The 21540-nt window shown below is 34.9% G+C and overlaps 2 protein-coding genes across 2 annotated transcripts in view; one reads left to right on the plus strand and one right to left on the minus strand.

Annotated features, from left to right (window-relative positions):
• LOC123662040 (ras GTPase-activating protein raskol) overlaps positions 1 to 13774 on the plus strand; it is a 132338-nt gene extending 118564 nt beyond the window's left edge. Inside the window, exons 5-18 of the mRNA XM_045596931.1 lie at positions 133 to 202; positions 2275 to 2402; positions 2726 to 2869; positions 4847 to 4992; positions 5472 to 5708; positions 6520 to 6719; positions 7608 to 7816; positions 8858 to 8970; positions 9351 to 9517; positions 9848 to 10093; positions 10247 to 10341; positions 10422 to 12420; positions 12509 to 12624; positions 13495 to 13774. Of these exons, the coding sequence (XP_045452887.1) occupies positions 133 to 202; positions 2275 to 2402; positions 2726 to 2869; positions 4847 to 4992; positions 5472 to 5708; positions 6520 to 6719; positions 7608 to 7816; positions 8858 to 8970; positions 9351 to 9517; positions 9848 to 10093; positions 10247 to 10341; positions 10422 to 12420; positions 12509 to 12624; positions 13495 to 13774 (4150 nt within the window). The remainder of the gene's footprint in view (positions 1 to 132; positions 203 to 2274; positions 2403 to 2725; positions 2870 to 4846; positions 4993 to 5471; positions 5709 to 6519; positions 6720 to 7607; positions 7817 to 8857; positions 8971 to 9350; positions 9518 to 9847; positions 10094 to 10246; positions 10342 to 10421; positions 12421 to 12508; positions 12625 to 13494) is intronic.
• A 3514-nt stretch (positions 13775 to 17288) lies between these two features.
• On the minus strand, positions 17289 to 19334 carry LOC123662050. The gene has a single exon (XM_045596942.1). The coding sequence runs from the start codon at positions 19332 to 19334 to the stop codon at positions 17289 to 17291; it is 2046 nt and encodes a 681-aa protein (XP_045452898.1).
• Between the last annotated feature and the right edge of the window lie 2206 nt (positions 19335 to 21540).

Here is a 21540-nt window from a genome sequence, read left to right on the forward strand (position 1 = left end):
TAAATATAAAAAAATGACACCAAAAATTAACATAATGTACAGATTATTCGATGTGATAGTAATAATAAAAAGCATTAATAAATTAATACTGTTTGCCTAAATATGTGCTCAAATATCATGTTTACATTTCAGATCACATGAAAGTCTTCTATCGGCACATTCGCAAGCTGTTTCCACAATGGATCTCGGACCACCTAATCAGGTACGCCAGTCGCTTATTATATGTACCAAATGTAATATAACAATGAACTATAATGAACTTCTAAAAATATTTCAACGTAAGTCATTCCACAATTGTACGATGACGGTCTTTAAATGCTCTATTGCTAGGCAAAGCCTTTTTGAATTCTAAACTACTATGGTTCGGTGCAAGATTTAAGAGTGCTTTAATTTGTTATATTTTTGAACATTTTGTTTCAAATGGGTACATATCGCAATGTGCCAAATACAATCCATTTATCCGTTTTCGAAGTTCTGGGATACATAAAAACTGATACACACTTATTGAAATACATAAAAACTTAACCATAATTACTACAGATTTAGACTTAACTGCGATTGGTTAAAAAGCTTATAACCATAAAATATATGTGTATATAGTAGTTACTTTGTTACGGGATAGGATCGTTTAAAGATACAGAGTAGTGTGAGTATCGTTAAAAATCAAGCACAATAATAGCAGTCGCTTTCGAAATTCTGAATCATAGTCGATAACTAATAGCCAAGCTATATCGCAATATTACGGAGTACTATCTCAGATCTAAGCATGACGCATGCCTTTGATTCTGTAAAAAAAAAAAAAATTAAATGATTTGACGTCTGAGTCAGCTTAAAATTAACTGTCTTTCCTTTATAACTTGCATTCGACAACACATTCGATTAACAACATTTGTTGACCCAACACGTTCTATTTAAACCACTTCCAAAAAAGGAGGAGGAACTCAGTTCGATTGTATTTTTTTAAAATGTATGTTAACTCAGAGCTTTTCGACTCGGTGGACCGATTTCGATGATCGATGATTTTTGTAATCGAAAGATGGTACGTGTAATGTAACATTTAAATTTAATTGAGATCTAACTAGTATTTTTCGAGTTACATGTTATAATGCGTTTTTGTTTGACTATACGTTATTACTTACACGTTATATTATACTGCATAGCTTTTCGCTAGGTATCGATTTCGATGATTCTTATTTTAATCAAAATCTAATTAAATCAAAATAATATTTACTTGACTATTTTTCGTCTACCTATGTTGCATTACGTTTCAATGTAATTGAAGTCGGTTTTATTTTCGTCTGCGGACAAACACAATCATTCGAATACATTTTCATGGGAAAAGTACCTATGCGATATAATTTTTATCAAATATTTCTATAAATTGAGCAAGACGTCTCTTTTCATAGTCTTTCTAGTCTGATATAACCATTATAAGTAACTAAATATGTATGAATATTTATGTAGTAATTAAACGAGCGATGTAATAACAATGAAAACATTTACATCGATTTGTTAAGTATTTATATATGTATTTTGGATATTTTGAAAACGCAAACAAGGATCAAGTTACAAAGTTCAAATGTCAATACAAGATTATCTATTCTAAAGCTGCCTATTTGTTCTTGTAAGGTAGAGGTTAAACGCTATTAGCTCGGTGTAGGAACCAGTATCAAATTAAATTAATGTACCATGTAGATTGTTCCCATAAAATTATATTTATTACTTTTAAATTGCGTTTAAGTAAAGTCGTAATATAATTGAGGTACTAAAACGAAATATAATTATTACGTGACTGCTTGAGTTGTTATTACTTGTATTTTATAACTTGTTAAGTAAGTAAACATTTGACCGTTATATTTATATTAATTAATCTATAATTGTTACAAATCTTGGTAATTTTCTTTTGCTACTTGTATTTGTGAATTTGTACATATTGTTACTTTATTAGATAATTAAAATACATAATTTGTGAACCCGTCAATACAAATCTCAATAAAAAACTAGAGATAAGACCATCTTGCATTTATTTAGTTCTGTAAAATAAAATTAGGGCTTGATAGATTTGATCATACGGTATCTTTAGATTAGTCTTAAGTGCAAAAAACCAGAGTGAAATATGTAGTTAGTTTTAATAGCAAGTTTTATCATTAAATTAGTAGGTAATGACAATAAGTTGTAGGTTTAATTTTATACACTGGTAATGATGTATGCTTATACTAGTTGTTTTCTTATTCCGTTGTTCTTTAGTAATGAGACGGTCTCCTTTTTATTCAGCTTGAGATCCGTGCTCTACATTCATCAGTTTTGGGGAGGCCGCATTGTTTTGCACTGAGCGCTGAGAATCGTGCGCCACGTTATTTCGCATGCGCCTCACGAAAAGAGCGCGACCGCTGGATATACAGGTCTGTATTAAGAATTGATTAATTTATCACGATTCTAAAGACAGCAGGATATTAATTGATTTGATAGATTTTTCAAGTTAGTTATTACAAAGAATTCCTTCTAAAAATTAATAATTTATGAAACAATAAAAAAAATTTAAATAATTTTACACCCTTACATAGAACACTTAGTTATATTATCAACTAAATATTCTAGGAATTAGATTAATGATATAATTAACGTTGTGGAATTAAAAAATATAATACACTTTATATTCACATTTATTTCTATATTTTCGTCTTGCATTGCCGGTAAGTTATTATCAAAGCTATATTTTTTACAGTTTACGGCAAGCAGCGCGGCCGGATGAGATGCGAACGCGCAGATGTGAGAGGACTGTTAAACTGTGGCTGTTAGAGGCGAAAGCCATACCTCCCAAGAAACGATATTACTGTGAAATACTCCTTGATGATACATTATATGCAAGGTTAGTTTCCAATTGATATAGTTATATTCTAAAACTCATCGTAATTTCAATCGTAAGTTTTTATCAAAAGTGTAACAAGAAAAATATTATATTTAACATAACGTATTTTATGATATTCGCGAACAATACAAATTATAATAATAAAACAATTCGCAATATGATACGTAGTGGACAAAAAAGCTGTTTACATAATTGTCATGAATAACTTATACACAAAAGTATTACTTAAAATGTAGTAGCACATAAAAAGTGCTACCGACACGTTTGTCCGTTTATTATTTTATTACACTTATTACAGCACTAAATATCTTTCAAACCAGTTGTCAACTTAGTAGTAATTTCCGGAGAAAGTTTTTTATGTAATACTTTTTTTATTAATCATAAAATGTTCAATTAAACGCAGTAGGTAATTTAATGTAAATAGAGTCTCATAAAAATTAAACGTATTTCTTACCGGTACTTTACGTTTCGTTGTAAATATATCTTCAAAAAAATTTGGCAAATTATGAATTGGTATACTATTTATGAAATAGTGAATATTATTTCACGTAATTCATGAAACGATTCAACATTATAATAAACGCATACTTCATTTGATTTCACTCTGCTTCAGAAATTCATTCGTACACAGCTCTATGTACAATTGTACATCCTATAATGTTTCTGTACGTAAAAGATTTATGGAATTTTTTTCAGTGATTTCATAGCTTCTCAATTGATCTATACTAAAGTTTATTGTATTGATAGGTATGTCCTCGCAAAACAAAGCTGGTAGTTTCTTATAAAAACGAAATGATTGATCGTGGAAAGTTAATAACGAATTAATTTATAAAATTTACCATTTGTCTGTCTGGGCTTTGAATTGACATTGATTAAGAGCTGAGTAAAATCAATTTGGTTACTTATTGTCAAATATTAACGTGAAATTCTTTGTTATGTCCTTGAACAGACCATATTTGTATGTCATCGTACAGACCACATATTCTAGTTTTTAGTTATCACTACATAGTATAAAACAAAGTCGCTTTCTCTGTCCCTGCACATGTATGTACGCTTAAATCTTTAAAACTACGCAACGGACTTTGATGCGGTTCTTTTTAATAGATAGAGTGATTCAAGAGGAAGGTTTATTTGTATAATAACATCCATTAAATAGTCCAGAAATACTGTTATTTTTGAGTTTTCTAATGTTATGTCGTAAATAATAATTTTTTTTTTCGCTTAAATTGCAAACGCAGGCTGAACCCTACGAGATTTATCAAAATAATGTACTAAGTATTGTACACATTGAAAAGGTCTACAGAAAACTCCGCGATGGTATATACCTATCTCTTATGGATATCCCACAATAACATTTTTTTGTCATTTACTTTTTACGACAAATAATGGCTAATTTTCGAAGCGATTTTAACCAATACAGCATTAATCCTTATCCAATTAAATACCTTAAATATATTTTTTATTTAATATAGATCTATATGGCCCATTACAGCATATGATTTAAATGAATATTTTCGAAGATATTACAGATTTAAAAATCGCGGTACGTAGCGTTTGCGGCGGTTCCGGCCGGCTTTTACTCTAAGTTAACGCGTGCGGGCCACGGGCAGTAATGAATAAATCAAAACTACTGGATCGATTTTAATCATTTTTTCAGTGAATGACAGGCTATAATTATATTTTATACCCGTGCGAAGCCGGAGCGGGTCGGTAGTTCATTATGTTTTATTATGATGTATCTCAAGAAGTCTATAAGATAAGAATAGAATAATAACTAGTTTGATTTTAAACTATTCATTATGTTTGCTTACTAACTTGTTTTTCAAAAATTATCAAAAACCTAAATAAGCAGTTTTTTGTTGCATTCGAAAATATTTTTTTTACAAAATATTCCCACATATTTACATTGAATCTTAAAACATTTTAGTATAGTTGTTGTGTGTGACTTGAAAATAACGCAAGACATTTAATTGTCAGATCGTCATCAAAGCTGAAAACTGAGCTCTGCTTTTGGGGCGAGGTCTACGAGTTCAGCGCACTGCCGCCCGTGCGCGCCATACACGTCAACGTCTATCGTGAACCCGAGCGACGCGGGCGCAAGCGGGACAAACACGCTCTTGTTGGTGAGATTCACTAATATTTACTAAAGAAGACATAGAAATCTATACATAGAATTCCTTGGTGTCTTTTTAATGCTAGAATACTAGGTTTTGTACCTTTAATTAAAACAATACAATTTTATATAATTATGTCAAGACTTATTAAGAAATACATTTATTTATTATGACAGATATCAGAGAACAGTTATTATATGAGAACAGATTATAAACATAAAACTTGACTTCTAAACTGTACTTCAAAAAAATGTGTTTAAAACCTTTAAACCTAAAAGATAAAGTATGCCCATAGCGTTGCATTGGCACCATTATTATACTCGTAATTATACTTTGTCTCTATAAAATAAAATAAAAATCAAAGATACAAGTTTACTTTCCGACATTCTATAAAAGGAATCAAAACAATGCCATGTTATAACATTTTTAGACTATAATGAAAAGTTTTTAAGTGCAATAAAGAATATATTGTATTGGTCCGAGCACAGGCACAGTACGCATCCCGGTCGACGACGTATCGTCGCGATACCTCAACGAGCGGTGGTACCCGGTGAGCGAGGACAAGCCGCAGTCGCCGGGCCGCGCGCCCGCGCCGCCGCCCGCGCTGCGCATCAAGTGCCGCTACCAGTGCGTCGACGTGCTGCCCCTCGACTGCTATGCGCGCTTCCTCGACTACCTCAAGCGGAACTACCGCCGGCTCTGCGAGTACCTCGAGCCGGTCATCGGTTAGTAAACTTACCTCATTGTACGGGCATGCTTATTTCAAACCCAAATCCAAGCATTCGATTAGCTGGTTTAGTTTCATCTTCATCATTACAGCCTATACAGTCCACTGCTGGACATAGGCCTCCACAAGTTTACGCCAAAAATAACGTGAACTCATGTGTTTTGCCTATAGTCACCACGCTGGGCAGGCGGGTTGGTGCCCGCAGTATTGGCTTTGTCGCACCGAAGACGCTGCTGCCCGTCTTCGGCCTGTGTATTTCAAAGCCAGCAGTTAGATAGTTATCCCGCCACCGGTCGGCTTTTTAAGTTCCAATGTGGTAGCGGAACTGTGTTATCCCTTAGTCGCCTCTTACGACACCCACGGGAAAAGAGGGGGTGGCTATATTCTTTAGTACCGTAGCCACACAGTACGTACAGTTAGTTTCACCTTAGTCGTGTTTATTTAGATACGTAATATGTGCCTGTTATATACGAAAAAATATTGTACAGATCATGACACTATTTCTTCTGTTAGGTACTTGTAAAGCGAAATTCCCATTTAGAACATTATTTATCTAAGTAGGTTTTTAAAGCACTTTAGAATCGTCACTACTTTAAAAAAAATTTTATAGCTTGTATAAATACTACCCAATCCCTTTAACTGCGAAGAAGTTAGCATAGTTAAAATAAAATCTGAATCAAAGTCTAAAATTACTTTATTCATGGCTTCAAAAGCACCCTTGAATCGTCATTTTAGAAAATAATTGTAACATTTATGTATTGTATATATTATAGACCCCATAGAAAAATTCAAGACTTTAATTTTTCAAGGTGTGAAAGCGAAGGAGGACATAGGTTGCGCGCTGGTGCTGTGCATGGCGGGCGCGGGGCTGGCGCCGCGCTACTTGGCGGACGTGGTGGCGCTGGACGTGCGCCGCACCGGCGACCACTCGCTCACCTTCCGCGGGAACTCGCTCGCCACCAAGAGCATGGAGGCCTATCTCAAGCTTGTTGGCGACCAGTACCTGCAGGTTGGTCTCATTGTCCACTTTTAACGTTAACATATCTAAATGTGTTATTGATACCTCGTTACTTAAACTAAATAAATAAACGCTTCACAAACAAACGGCCTGCAGTAGGATTTTTTTTTGTGTGTTGAGGGTCCGGAAACGCATACGACATACAAACACAGACGCTCAAACAACGACAAATATCTGTATGGTCAATACAAATGTCTATTTCTGGTTTTCGGGTTGTCTGGAAGAAATGGCTAACTAGCCATAAGACCGCCTCTTGTACTACACATTCTTAAGTTGTCTGTATTATTATTATTTTGTATTTGCATATTGTGGTGTACAATAAAGAGTAAATAAATAAATAAATAAATAAATATTTCGAACGCTACGTCAACGCGGCGTCCTTACTTAAAAACTACTGTCTCCATTTTCCCAAGTTTTAAATAATTAAAACGGATAAAACTTCCCAAGTTTTAAAAGTAAAATAGGCTATAAAGCATTCATTACATTCCATGTCACGTTTCATAAAAATCTAGGAGTCACAAATACGACGAACGAAAAATTAGAACACCTATAGTATTGTATATTTTAATTTTTAAATTATCCAAAGTGTTAATTATTTGCTCCACTGTGGGTGACACAATATGAATATCTACGAATTCCTTCCGAAACAGTTTCAGTGACGATTACACACGATATACATTTTCAACAGAAATTTTAAAGACAAATTTAATAACTACAATAATCTACTAAGATTTTTTGCAATCGTTTTTGAATTGCGTCTTCTTAGCCATCATTATAAAACATAAAACAAATGAATAAATTAGTAACGGCGTATGGCTCGCAGTGGTGTCCTCATAGCAGAGGTATATTCATATAGTAAAGTGTGGTGTGCGCGGCCAGGACACGCTGGGCGCGGCGGTGGGCGCGGCGGCGGGCCCGGGCGCGGCGGAGTGCGAGGTGGACCCGCTGCGCGCGGGCGGCGGCGCGGCGCTGCGGCGCCAGCAGGCCGCGCTGCGCGACGCCGTGGCGCTCGCCTGGCGCGCCATCGCCGCCTCCGCGCCGCGCTTCCCGCCGCCGCTGCGGGACTGCTTCGCCACCTTCCGCGAGAGGTACGTTCAGAACTCTAACCAATATTGTGTATGATTCAGTGTGTATGGCTCTTCCTGACAGGCCTGAGCGTCTGTCTGGGTACGGCCCTCGAGGTTACCCTCTTTACCCGGGCTTTCATCACCTGGGCTTCGCCTTCAGGATCACCTTATTTCGGCCCTATTGGGCCAAGGTCCTATTGCCCTTGGGGTCTTCGCCTTACTACTTTTTTCCTTACGTCCGTCGATCAATCTTGTTCTTTGGTTTCTCCCGTGGTGTGGTTTACGTCGGGATGTCCTTATACTATATACATATATATATATATACGATTATACTTTTCACTTTATTATATTTTGATACTATGTGTAACTGTTTATGTCTTAAGTTTAAAGAGATAAATAAATATCGCAGCTAGTCCCGTAGAGTAAAAAGTGTTCATAGTAACCATGAAATTTTAAAAATATGACTATAGGTACCTAACTATACCTTTTTCGACCGATTTAAAAAAGGAGGAGGGTTTCGACTTACTTTTTATGTGTGTCATTTTATAATTTTTTACTTTTACTTTTGCTCATTAATAATCGAATTTAAATTTTAATAACCCATAGATTTATCGTTAATAATGCGTATTCACTTTAATATATTTTCATCAACATTGTATTGGCTTTAGATGTAACTGAAGTCGGTTTTTTATTATTTTCGAACAAACGCCTTTTTTGTTTTACACGAAAAAGCCCATCTGATAGTGATCTATTTTCACATCATATAGGACGCCTGAAACATGGAAAGCATCGAAAGCGCGTTGCCCTGACCTTTTACAGAAGCTCTGGCTACTTAACTCACCGCAGGCTCAACAATAGAATAAATTATATTACTAATCCGTAAAGTTCTGCATTTTAAATAGAAATTATTAAACACAGGTACTATCCTGGCGAATATGTCATCAAATACAATTTTTTTTTTAATTTTAGATAGTGAAATACGCTTTATATTAAATATTTAATCCTTTATAGGAGGAAGGAAGTTAATAATTTATAGAATAAATATTATGTAATCTGTTTCAGGCTTTCGTCTATGGGTCGTGAAGATATATCTGATAACTTGATCAGTGCATCTATTTTCCTTCGTTTCCTTTGCCCTGCTATTCTCTCTCCAAGTCTTTTTGGAATAACTCACGGTGAGTAATAAAAATTAAATATTAAGAATTTTAATGTTTGTATATTTTAAAGTATCCATTAAGCAGCTTTAAGAGTTAAATGTCATTCGTGTTTTACAAAAATTAAATTGACAAAAGTAACACAACCTTTTAATGTAATTTCTATATCATTTCGAATTGTTTTTGATTAGTATATTCCTCTAAAAGTAATGTAATAACAATGTTTCAACTTATATTTGTCTATATACAGTAACAGCTTTTAATAAAGGATGTATAAATGCTTATGAGGTACTGTCATTACAAAAGATCCTATCCAAATCCAAGTGTACAAATTAATATATTTATGTGTATTTGCATTATACAAGTGAAATTTGCAGCTAATATTTGAATATTAATTACAGAATACCCGAACGAGCGGGCAGCGCGTAACTTGACGTTAGTGGCGAAGACGCTCCAGACGCTGGCGAACTTCACGCGCTTCCAAGGCAAGGAGGCCTTTATGGAGTTCCTCAACGACTTTCTCGAGCAGGAAGCGCCCAACATGAAGGCGTTCCTCAGAGCGATCTCCGTAAGTATTGATTGATTTCGTGTCACAATTCGCTGTAGACGTTTAGTATAGTATCGTCGTAGTCATCCTATTAGGCTCTAATTGAACACTGTTGTGTTTCAGTAAAAAATAATTTCTTTTAAATGGTACGTAATACACATATATATATATATATACTATTTGGTATGGAAATTTGTCTGCACATCATATACTTTTCAATTATCTTTTAAGATTATTTTGTCACATTTTTCGTGATAATTTTATAAATTATAGATAGTAGATAATTATATAATAGAAATATATAAATAGTTTATATAAATCTATATAGTAAGCAACATAATTTTATTTCAGACGCGGCCTCAAGAGCAACAACAATTACAATCTCAACAACAACAACAACAACAGCAGCAAGATAGCAGCAAACGAAACTCGTCGACGTCACAAGGGTCCGTTACCGGTTCAGAAAGTTCCAGAGGCGATATCTCAGTAGAAGCTGATCCTGAATGGGCCCCACACGTTGACTTGGGAAAACAACTAGCAACGTTGCATGGACTGTTAGCTGACAGCTTACCCAAGCTTCCTACTGGGAAGATACAAGTTTGTATTCAATAAAATTGTTTTTTATTTTTATAAATCTTTTTGTATAAATGAATAGCAAAATTTAAAATTAGGTAAAATACAACACAGCAAAGTTTTTCTATTAAGAAAGAAGTGCCGTGCAATAACAGTTTCATTTTATTTTTATTACAGGAGTTGGATCCATTGTCTGAAATTTTGGACGATCTTAATAAGAGGTTAATGAGTAACGATAACGGACCGATGCCAGTAGGCGATAATATCTTCAGGTATATCCTTATAAAACATTTAAATAGTTCATAAAGAATCAGATCGACACATCTTAATAATTAATGCGATTTATTTGCAGGTTCAACGATCCCACTTGCAACACACCAACGAAACAGAACGTCGATGTACCAACAAATGGTCCGCTGAATAACAATTTCGCTCATAGCTCGCCCATCATGAACAAAAACGGCGTTCAGTTCAACATTAGCCCATCTAAATCCAACGCTGAAGAATCTAAGTACAAAGGATCATATGTGACCGTTTCTAAATCGCCCAGTTTCAATTTACGCTCAGCAACGCTTCCGAGAAATGGATACGGATCGAATCCTGTCAATCAAAATGTAAACCCAGATAGATACAGTTCTCAATACAACAATCAGGAACACTGCGTTAACTTAAAAGTCGTTCAGATTGGCTTTGGCTCGGACCAATATCCCAAAGGCATTAACAATGGTTTAAACGAAAGCTTGGAGAGACGATTCCAGGAGAGGTACAAACCAAATAATTTCAATCAACAAACACATTACCACAATTCCAACTATAACAGCACTGAAAGATCACCTAGCAGCGACAGTATTAACCATAATTATTGCTCCAATGACATGCAAAACATTATGAAAGAAACTGCGACGTTGGACGAACTGTCTGATCTCTTAAAATATGCAGATGATTCTGATATAGTAGATGAAAAAATTATGAACAAGAAAAATATGTCCCAGTCGAAATCAAACAATAACAACATAATAAACAACAACAAAAATTCTTATACAAATAACGGTTCAAACGTTTCAATCAGTGGATTATCGAATGTTGCGAGCTCTGGATATCAAAGTATCGCAACATACAGTCAAAGCTCTAGTCCTATCGAAAACACAACACACCACCACCCGCCGTATGAAAACGGAGGACAACCGATGAGCCGGTATTCACAGCTAAATTACCAAAAACAGAGAGACAAACAGTATTATGACAGTAAAAACGAAAAATTCTATCCAAAGAGCCCAGTGCAACAGAAAATTGAATACGATATTCAGAAATATGGTATACAAAATTTCACAACGGCTGATAACGTTCAAACTAATACAAATGCCAATACAAAAATAGCTCCTCTTGTTTTCACGAATCCTGTCTACAATATGGAGGATAATCGACAATCGCAGGAAATCAAGAAAACTAATGAGAATAGAAACTCCAAACGATGTCCATGTGGCTCATCCAGTTCATCCATCGATGAGGAGGGCTTGAGCACAGACAATGTGGAGACTAACTCCGAAGAGGGTTCTTCCAACTTTAACGACGATGGTAGAAACTTTGACCAACAGAACCGCAACAATACCCACCGAAAACTCGCCAGAGATAATTGTTATTACGAGGATTTATATCAGAGAAACAATCAAAGTCACTCTCCTAGAATAAGGGAAGAAGAATCTTCAAGCAATTCTCCAAGTTTAAGGAAAAGTAGTAAAACTCGAATGCCCAGAACAAATCCTATGCTCTCTTACTCGACTAATCAAAATCAGCTTAACCTTAAGCATTTCGGCCAAAGAGGTGAGTCGCTGTATGAAAGTAAGCCACACCACATTTCGACAGATTCTGGTTACCCAATGAGCAGATCTGAATCAAACGTGGAGGAAGTTAACAAAGAAATGTATCGACTTCAAATATCTCGAAGTCAAAAAGCGTTGTACAATATGGAAAACTCAAAAAACTCACCGGAAAAGTTTTTAACAGATAGTGCTATGCCGGAAACAAATTATCCTTTGGATAGAACATACTCAGGTGCAAAAATATCGAGTAGCAGGTTGAACGAGGATTTGGAAAGACACCAAGACTACTTTGGTGTAGGAGAGAGACGTGAATCGCCTTCCAGAGTGTTTAATCGTGAGTCGCACCCTACTGAGGCCAGCGAGAGAGTCCCAGTAAGGCCTGAAAGGGAAATCCCCGTGAGAGATAAGTTACAGCGACGACTTAGCTTAGAGTCTGCGAGGGAATTAACTGACAGCTCTGATGAGGTGGACGACACATTATACAGCACTACTGGAAGACGACGCACTAAGCACCACAGAACGATTGAACAGGTTAGTTTACTATTTTAAAATTTTAAAACGTCCATAGATTCGATTAAATATTAGTGATAATGACAATTAAAATGTTCACATGTTTTAGTATGAACGTGAAATAGAGAGGCTAAAATGTTCAGTGGAAATGTTAAGAGGACGCCTGGGGCCAACTGACTCTGGTCAGGATCATACCGATGCTAAGATGAAGGCTATTATATCCAGGTAAGAAAAATTATCCAGCCAAATAAGCTCGTAATCATGATGAAAAAACATGCACGTTTTGTGGGAACTTTTCATCTACAAGTGGAATGACGAGCCCGATAAAACTCATCCTATTCCTCAATATGCAAGGTGTAGGGTTCCTGAGTCTTAGCGAAATGTTTTATGTTTTAATGTTAAAATTAGAAAGAACTATAGGTTCAAAATCTTTATTAAATTTAAATGTTATTAATGTTAATGAATGTTAATGAGCGCATCCGATTAAAGACACGGTAAAATATGCACTGAAGCAACATGCACGGCGTTGGCCTAATTTATTTAGTGCGGCGCCATGCATGTGCGATGTCGTTTTGCTGAGCAAACACCTAAATGGTCGGTAATTGACCGAACACAAGGAACTTTTACCCAAGTGGAAAATTTAAAGGCTGTAACATTATATTGTATTTAAATATTGTTTCTTAACGAGCTTTAATGTTTTTTTTTTTATAAAACTAAACGCTTTATACTTACTCATCGGCCCCCACTAGGATTTACTCGTGTCGGGGGTCCAAAAGCATACACAATACACAAGAACAAAGTCCAGACCACAGCAACCATTTCTATGATCAATACAAGTGTATGCCATGTACGGAGATCGAACCCGCAAACGCCAGCACAACAGCCACAAGCCGATTTTTTTTATACATCTAGGTTGGCAAACAGACGTACGCAATATAACACGTACCGCAAGTGCGTTGCCGACCCTGACCGCAATCCAAATATAGTAGGGTCGAGGTACATCCTCAGTCGGGCTGCTCCAGATTTTAAGCAGCATATTTTCGGCTGGCGTCCTGCCTCAGTTAAAATCCTAACGCATCGTTAATATCTTTTCAGGCTGATTTGCGTCGAGGAGGAGTTACGGCGGGAGCAGCGCAAGATGGCGGCAGCGCTGTCGCACAAGCAGCGCGTCATCGAGGCGCAGGAGCACCGCATCGCGGCGCTGGACGAGGCCAACACGCGCCTGCTGTCCGCGCTCGTGCACCTGCAGCAGCGCGCGCCGCACCCCGCGCCGCTCGGCAGCCCGCACGCGCCCCACAACAGCGCGCACGCGCCCCACTCCCCCCACTCGCACTCCCCCCACTCGCAGCACTCGCACCAGGAGCTACAGATATGAGGCGTCACTCGATATCGCTAGTGTCGCTAGTGGCTAGTTTGTCTTGAGAGTTTTAAAAGTTTTCTAGATTCCATTCTCCTGACGTCGCGACTATTATCGAAGGTCTTCTTCTGCCCCTTCTTTTTTTAATTTATCGATCGCAAAATAATTAAATACGTTTTTATAGCTTTTATAGCTTTTATAATTATGATCACTTACCCTCGATCGATCGCATTAGGATATATGGGAGATAGATGCGAGTGTTTTTCTCGATTATTTATTATTCAGACTAACAAAAATTGTCTGCACAAATCGTTAATTTCTGTATTTTCTATTCGATTGACTCGAGCATTTCTTAGAGGTCGTTTTATCTTACAATTAAAATAAGCTTATATATTTTTCGTGTAATTTGCAATGATTATTGTTATATGTAATTTCTTAGCGATAATTTTTATCACAACGGCTTATTCTGCCATTTTGTGTACTTTTTTTTTGTTACATGTTGTTTCTTTAGTTTTAACGTAAAATGCTTTAAATGACATTAACATTTCGTTCTATATCAGTATTCTGTATAATTAATTCTGGTTTAATGTTTTCACACGTGACATTTTTTTTGTTTTTATGTAACAATGATACCAAAGACGTTGAATATCCATTGAACGGTTTAGACGCTAGTTAAGACAGTTTTACAAATATGTCTCATTTTTGAAACTGACTTTCGTGCTTTCAGGATATGGCTGAAACCAATTTAATGTGAACACTTTCTACTGCTTGAAACTGATTTGACTAGCATCTATGCTCGTTCTGAACTAGAGTTGTAGTGGGAACATAAGCGCCCCCTATGTCAAAACCTAGTTTTGTAATTTAAAATATTATAAATTTTATAATAATGTAAGACTTGTATCATATTGTAGCAAATATGTTTATTTGTAGTAAATCAGATTGAAATATTTTTAATACCCTCGAGTATTAGTGTGGATGTAGAGTTAAAAATTAATTCTATTTGAAATCATCATAAATTAATTTCTAGTGCATTTTGAAAATGCTTCGAACAAATTTAATAGCAATTTTTTGTTCTATGAATTTTATTTTATGCATTGCAATTTATACGGAATCGACAACTTAGTTGTTTTATAATGAAAATTATTTTTAAGCCATAACTCTGTAAAATACCTAAATAGGTATATTATTAAAATATACTTATCACATTAAATTATGGATTACGTATTGAAGATTTTTATTTGCGTTTACCCATTATTGCTGGTGGTATTTTTCGACTTCAAAAAAGGAGAAGTTTACTCAATGCGACCGTATATATATATATATTTCTTTTTATGTATGTTCGGGAATAACTTCGTCGCTTATGAACCGATTTTGATTTTTTTTTGTTGGAAAGGACATATTTCGAGGGTGGTACCATGATAAGGAAACCAGGATCTGATGATGGAATCCTAGAGCAATCGAGGTGGACCCTCGGAAATCGTAATGACGACTAGTGCGTTTGTTAAATTTTTTCTTCAACTTACGTTGTATTACTTGTCTATGTAATTGATGTCGGTTTTTTCTCATTTGCGATCAAACACAATTATGTGAAAAAAGTTTTGACAATGTAATTTTTTTTTGTTATAGTGTTTCCGGTTAACATTTTTATGAATTTTCCAAAAGAATTAGACTTTCGAATAAATGACAGGAGCTACCCGCCAAAGTGGTAGCTGGGGCCACCCAATTTGACTTATCAAAATTATGGCTGTAGAACTAAATTAAATCTTAATTTCTTCAAATGGAAATAATGACATAAAATATAATAATATAGAGATAGGGTCGGCATCACGCTTGCAATGCTTTTGGTGTTGCAGGCGGTAATCATATAGGATCTGGTGAGCCGTACGTTTTTTTGCCAAACTACTTTTTAAAAAATGTTGGCCCCCTTTTTGCATTGAGCTTGACGTGGTCGTGCTTTAAATAATTCAGGATCGACGTATTTTAGCTGAACCAGAAGACTAATCGAATTCTTTTTATTGCACGTTCTTGTATCTTACAATACGAAAAAAAAACCGACTTCAATTACATCGACAAGTAATACAACGTAGGTAGATGAAAAAATAGTCAAGTAAATACGCGTTATCAAAGATTACTCAAAAAGTTTTAATCAGATCTCGATGAAATTTAAACGTGATCATATCTTAAACACTAGCTTTCGATTAAATTAAAAATCATCAAAATCGGTACACCAAGTTAAAAGTTATGCGGTATAATACAACGTAGGTCGACGAAAAAATAGTCAAGTAAAAATGCATTATTAGATATAACTCAAAACACATAGTTCACGTTATTTTTGGCGTAAACTTGTGGAGGCCTGTGTCCAGCAGTGGACTGTATAGGCTGTAATGAATGAGATATAACTAGAAAAGTAGTTGTTAGATTTCAAACAAATTTAAATGGGACCAAATGACACGCACCATTTTTCGATTAAATTTTTTTTTATCGAAATCGGTCCACCCAGTCAAAAGTTCTGAAGTAAAATACATTTAAAAAAATACAGTCGAATTAAGAACCTCCTTTTTTGGAAGTCGGTTAAAAATAAGACAAGAAAGCGAAAACATTGACAGTAACACAAAGGTGCATACATCTCAGACAAAGCCAGAACTACGCGATTATGCCTTCACCTGCGTTAGATGTTTATTCTTAGTTATTTTGAAAGAAAAAATTGAATTAACACTACAAATGAATTTCTAGACTAAGACACAACTTTGACGCATTTTAAAAATTATTTCCTATGGATTATGAAGTAAAAACGCTATTATGTCTGTATTTATATTATGTATTCTGTATTTATATTGTGTATATATGTATTTGTATTAGTGTTATAGGGTACAAATTTTGACTTTATTAATAAATTAATTGAGCCTTTCATTAAATCGCTGTCGCTATAAAAATGATAGTTTAGTTTTTATGACCTATAATTGATTTTTTATTGTCAAAATTATTAAAAAAAACTAACGTTTGCTATGGCATCTATAGTTTTAATCTTATATGAGTTTAGCTTTTTGAAAGAAGAAGAAGAGTTTGGATTTCCCCATACTGTCGACATTGGATGATATTAATAAAACATCTCTTGTCAAAATACCAAATTATTTGTTCAATATGTAAAGAAAAATTGTTTATGTATTTAAATTTAATCAAGACGTGTTGGTATTTCCGTTTGAATAATTTCCTTCATATTATAATACTTTTATTAAATCTATTCAAAAGATTATAACATATGGACGACAAAGCTTGTTTATCGAGATTTGTTTAAATAAAAGTTTACAGAAATAAATACTTACATAAATTTTACTTCGCTAGTTTTATATTATACAAGGAAGTTATAATTTGGAAAATCATTTGTTTTTCATTGATTTCAAAGTACGTTTGCTTTCAAAACAGTAATTAAAAAAACTAGGTACAGGAGCTAACATAATAACAGTATATAATAAAACTATAAGAATAAAAGAGATTTTTTTTTAAATTTACTGTTATGATTCAATTTAAAGATTTAAGTTTCTGGTTCATAACCGTCTGGAGGACAGCAATATCGCTTCCTGGCAATGGTAAACTTACGCTCCATCGCTTCCTTTGAACTGTAAGGATGCATTAGATGCAGATCTTCTATACACCCAAAAAGGTATGAAAAATATATTTCTCGAAATTTCTTATCTGGGAATTCGGCTTGGCACATTGTCGGCCACAATAAATTGTTTATATTTGCATATGATCTATATAATTCTAATTTATACTGGTGAGTAAATTTCTGAAATTTATCATTTAACTCTTGTTTATGTACCCAAGTTGTGTGGCCAGCGTAAGTAGAATCTCTCTTAGGCGATACATGTCCGAAATCCTTTTGTGCTAGCGTTAAGAACGTTTGCCAAAATGATATGCTCTTACGTAGCATTTCTTTTTTCTCATGACGTTTAAAAGGTCCATAAATTCGTTTCCTCATCCACTCCTTCAACTCTGGAACTAAATGAACATCTGGTAGCTTAGCTGCAATATTTATGCGTCTCATCTGTCGCAATGCACATTTCAAATAGTCTTCTGGTTTCGGATGATCGCCGAGACATGTCGTAGAAGACCTTTTAGCTTTTTTCTTTTTTTTATCTTTTTTTTCGAGAGCCACACCTTCACCCACATGAAGCGCACTGTCTGTGTCCCATATTCTTTTAAATTCTTTTTCAATATAAAGATGTTTCTCATCAAGATTGTAAATAGTTTGATAGTTGAATTGATAAGGAGAAAATTTTGTTGCTTTTTTAAAGTATGGTAGTTCTTCTGGTGGGAATGTACCTTCATTTCCATAATCATAGTGATGTCCACATTGACATTTATTTTCTTTCACGTATTTAAATACGGCATCGTTCCATTTCTTGACGCAATCACAAGGGTCAGGTTTCGGAGGTGGCGGTTTTGCACGGAAACCGCAATGTATGTTGATGTATTCCCCGCCGATGTATCTATAACCACCATTAATCAGATCACCATCTGGTGGCAATATAGAAACATTACCAAGCACGAATACGGTTTTTCCGTGTACTTTATGAACTCCGTTAATTTGGTACTGAGCATTAGCAATTCCAGTGCTTGGAGCAACCAATTTTTTCCTCCTTCCACCTTTATTCGGACGTGTCATACTTATTCCATACGTTTTCTTTAGTTCAACGCACATCTTAGAACCACGGAGCTTATGAACTTGGCTTCTTTTAGTAACAGTTTTCACAGCGACCGCGGTAACGGAAGAATAGGGTTCTATATTCATAATGCCTGCTAGTTTGTCACAATAGGAACGTGGTAACCTTTTTTTCGGTGGTGGAGGTGGTGGTGGTGGAGGTGGAGGTTTAGGTATTGGTGGGTCTTCCTCATATGGCTCGTTTAAGTCATCTAAATTGGGAAGAGGCGCCGGTTTAAACGGTTTTCTTTTCGCTGGCAAATATAGTACCGCAATCATATCTTGCAAATACGGCGATTTTAATGGAGAAAGACTTTTTAATTTGGGTTTAGGTTCTGGAGAATCTATTACAACTTCCGCATGGAATCGTTTTTTTAATAGTTCTAATAAGTTTTCAAGGCCCAAATAAAGTATTCCTGATAAAATTAGTCTCGAATTAAGACAATACGAAGCTCTTTTCCCTTCTATTGGATGTCCATAGGTCATGAGAAATAATTGAGCTAACATTTCTTTTGGATCGTTTCGGCCTAAATAAACACAATTCATGAGATCAATGTGATTTGGTCGTGGGTATAATCCTAGTTGTCGCATGATAGTCGCGGTCCTTACAGGTCGACCTTCCAATATATCTTGATAAATAGAGAATTCCAAAGAATCCAACGCCTTTCTTTGCGGAACACTAAGAGCTTGCAACCATGTCGGACCAATTAATCCTTTAATTGTTTTTATCATATTCTTTTCCTTTCGTCTACGAATCTCCTTAAGTTCTTGCATAAATACTTGTCGCTCTCGAGTTTGCCTCGAATACACGACTTGCAGGTGGCGTTGGTTCCGCGATTCATGGCTCTCATCAGGTCCGACTTTATTATTCGGCATTTTAAATGTTATATTTTTATTATTATTTGTCTGTTCACTAGATGTAATTTTGAAAAAAATGTAAAAATATTAAATTATACATTAGTAACAAAAGTGACAATTATACGAAAATAACACTTTCACTGGTTTTATACTAAATTAGACATTTTAACACGAAAAAGTTTATATATATATATTAGGTTGAAGTATTTAATTTTTTCATTCTACGGCCATCTATTTTCGAGTAGATAGTACTAAAACATAAACTACTATAATTTAGAATCAATATTTTGTTTTTGTTAACAATTTTTTTAAACAATATTATCTATATTATGTTATGTTTTGGTTCTTATTTTGGTAGGTTTATCTTAATATTATTGTCATAAACATTGGCCGGATCTGATTCTATCCACCAACGATTGTACAATGCTGTCTTTGTGATCACATTCTATCAGAAACGATATACCTCCCTCCCTACATAAGTAGAAGTAAAAGGTAATTTAAAGCAGGACTAGAAAATTTTTAAAGCACCTCATAATTAAAATACACATGTCTAAAAGTTAAGGTAAAACTCTTAAAAAAAATTATTCAGCCACAAAACTCCTCAGGTTTATTTTTACGTTTTATAATAAGTTTAATTTATTTGTTGCTTCTTATATTAATATAGTAATAGCTTTATTTAATTATATAACATAGAGCTCTTTGTCATGTAATACATGATTGTTATATTATGAGATTTCAATCCTTATACGGTTTTACAATTTTATTCCAAATTTCAAGACACAAATTCTCAAAAATAGAGTCGAGGTAAAAATAAAATTTTAAACATAAAGATAGATATGGTTTCGATTCATTTATGTAAAATCAACACATTCACACGTCGTTGTTACGTAAATAAATCGCGTTTAAATTAATAAGTAACGGACACCGATATCGGAGCGAAACTATTTGTTAGTCATACACGTCGGGCGGTGACGCGCGTCGCGATCAGCTGTCTGAAACTCGGCCGGTCCACGACCCGCGGGGTTGAACGCCCTGCCATCCATTACCTGAATAATTCCTCACCTCATTCATACACACCGGCGAATTTCATCTCAATATTTAAGTCCTATACATTGATCCGGAAACCATCAATCAAAGAACTCTTACCGCAAATGTAAAATCAATTGAGATAACGTAAACATCACTAGTCAATGAATGTGCTGCTAACTACATTTTGGCTTTTAGTGATCATTTTGTCTGAAACCAACTTGACATTTAATTTTCATGTTTTTGCTGTATAGAGAATCTAGCTGACCTTTCACATTTATAAAATTGTTAAACCATCTTTACAGTATGCACGTAGGAAGCATTAAACGCTCAGAACCCTTCGTATATATATTTCACAAACAAAAAAAAAAAAATAGAATATAAATAGATCTAGGTATGTAATTACCGAAGCAGAGTAATACAAACAGATATGAGAAATATTGAAAAATTCAGTCAAATATTTCACGTTCTGTAAACGAACAAAACACTACGGAAGTTTTCAAAAAATTTCACGAGTTATCAATTCTATTATGACCGTTATCGTTTATCAAATCGATATATTTTGTTAAGTTGTATTCGATTGCGAAAGCCCGCTGTGTTGGCCCTTAATTTATAAGTTTAATAAGTGTTAGTTCCATAAAAGTTACTTTTTATTATGACTTATTATAGAATTGATCTTCAAGTGATGAGGGCCTTTACTCGTTCGTTAAACGATTATAATTTTTTTTATTTTATATATATATATATACTTTATTGTACACCACAACTACATTTTAAACAATAAACACATTTAAAAAAATATAATCAAATTAATTGACTTCTCATATCTTTCATATCTCTCAAGTATTCGACAAGCCTTTGGTCGTGTAAGGACGTGGACGGTCAAACTGTTTAATATCTCATGTCTTACATAAAGCGACGTAACATTGAGTGCTTTTCCGAAAACGCAGCCAATATTTTAGAGAAATAACAATGCCATGTCTATTTCATTTATAGATACGTTGCTAATGTAATGGTATTAAGTATTAATTTTTGCTGTGGCAATACCTTTTCGGGTGCAATAAACCTGACTTTCTTGATTTTCTATTGAACAAGATACTATCTGTAGCCTAGGCAGGGCTAACCGGCGCATGCGACGTTCACTTTCCACGTGTCAGGAAGTAGGTATTTGCAGCACTTTCACTCCATTCAAGATCAG

Source organism: Melitaea cinxia, chromosome 2 (genome assembly GCF_905220565.1).
Source record: "Melitaea cinxia chromosome 2, ilMelCinx1.1, whole genome shotgun sequence".
Taxonomy (NCBI): Eukaryota; Metazoa; Arthropoda; class Insecta; order Lepidoptera; family Nymphalidae; genus Melitaea; species Melitaea cinxia.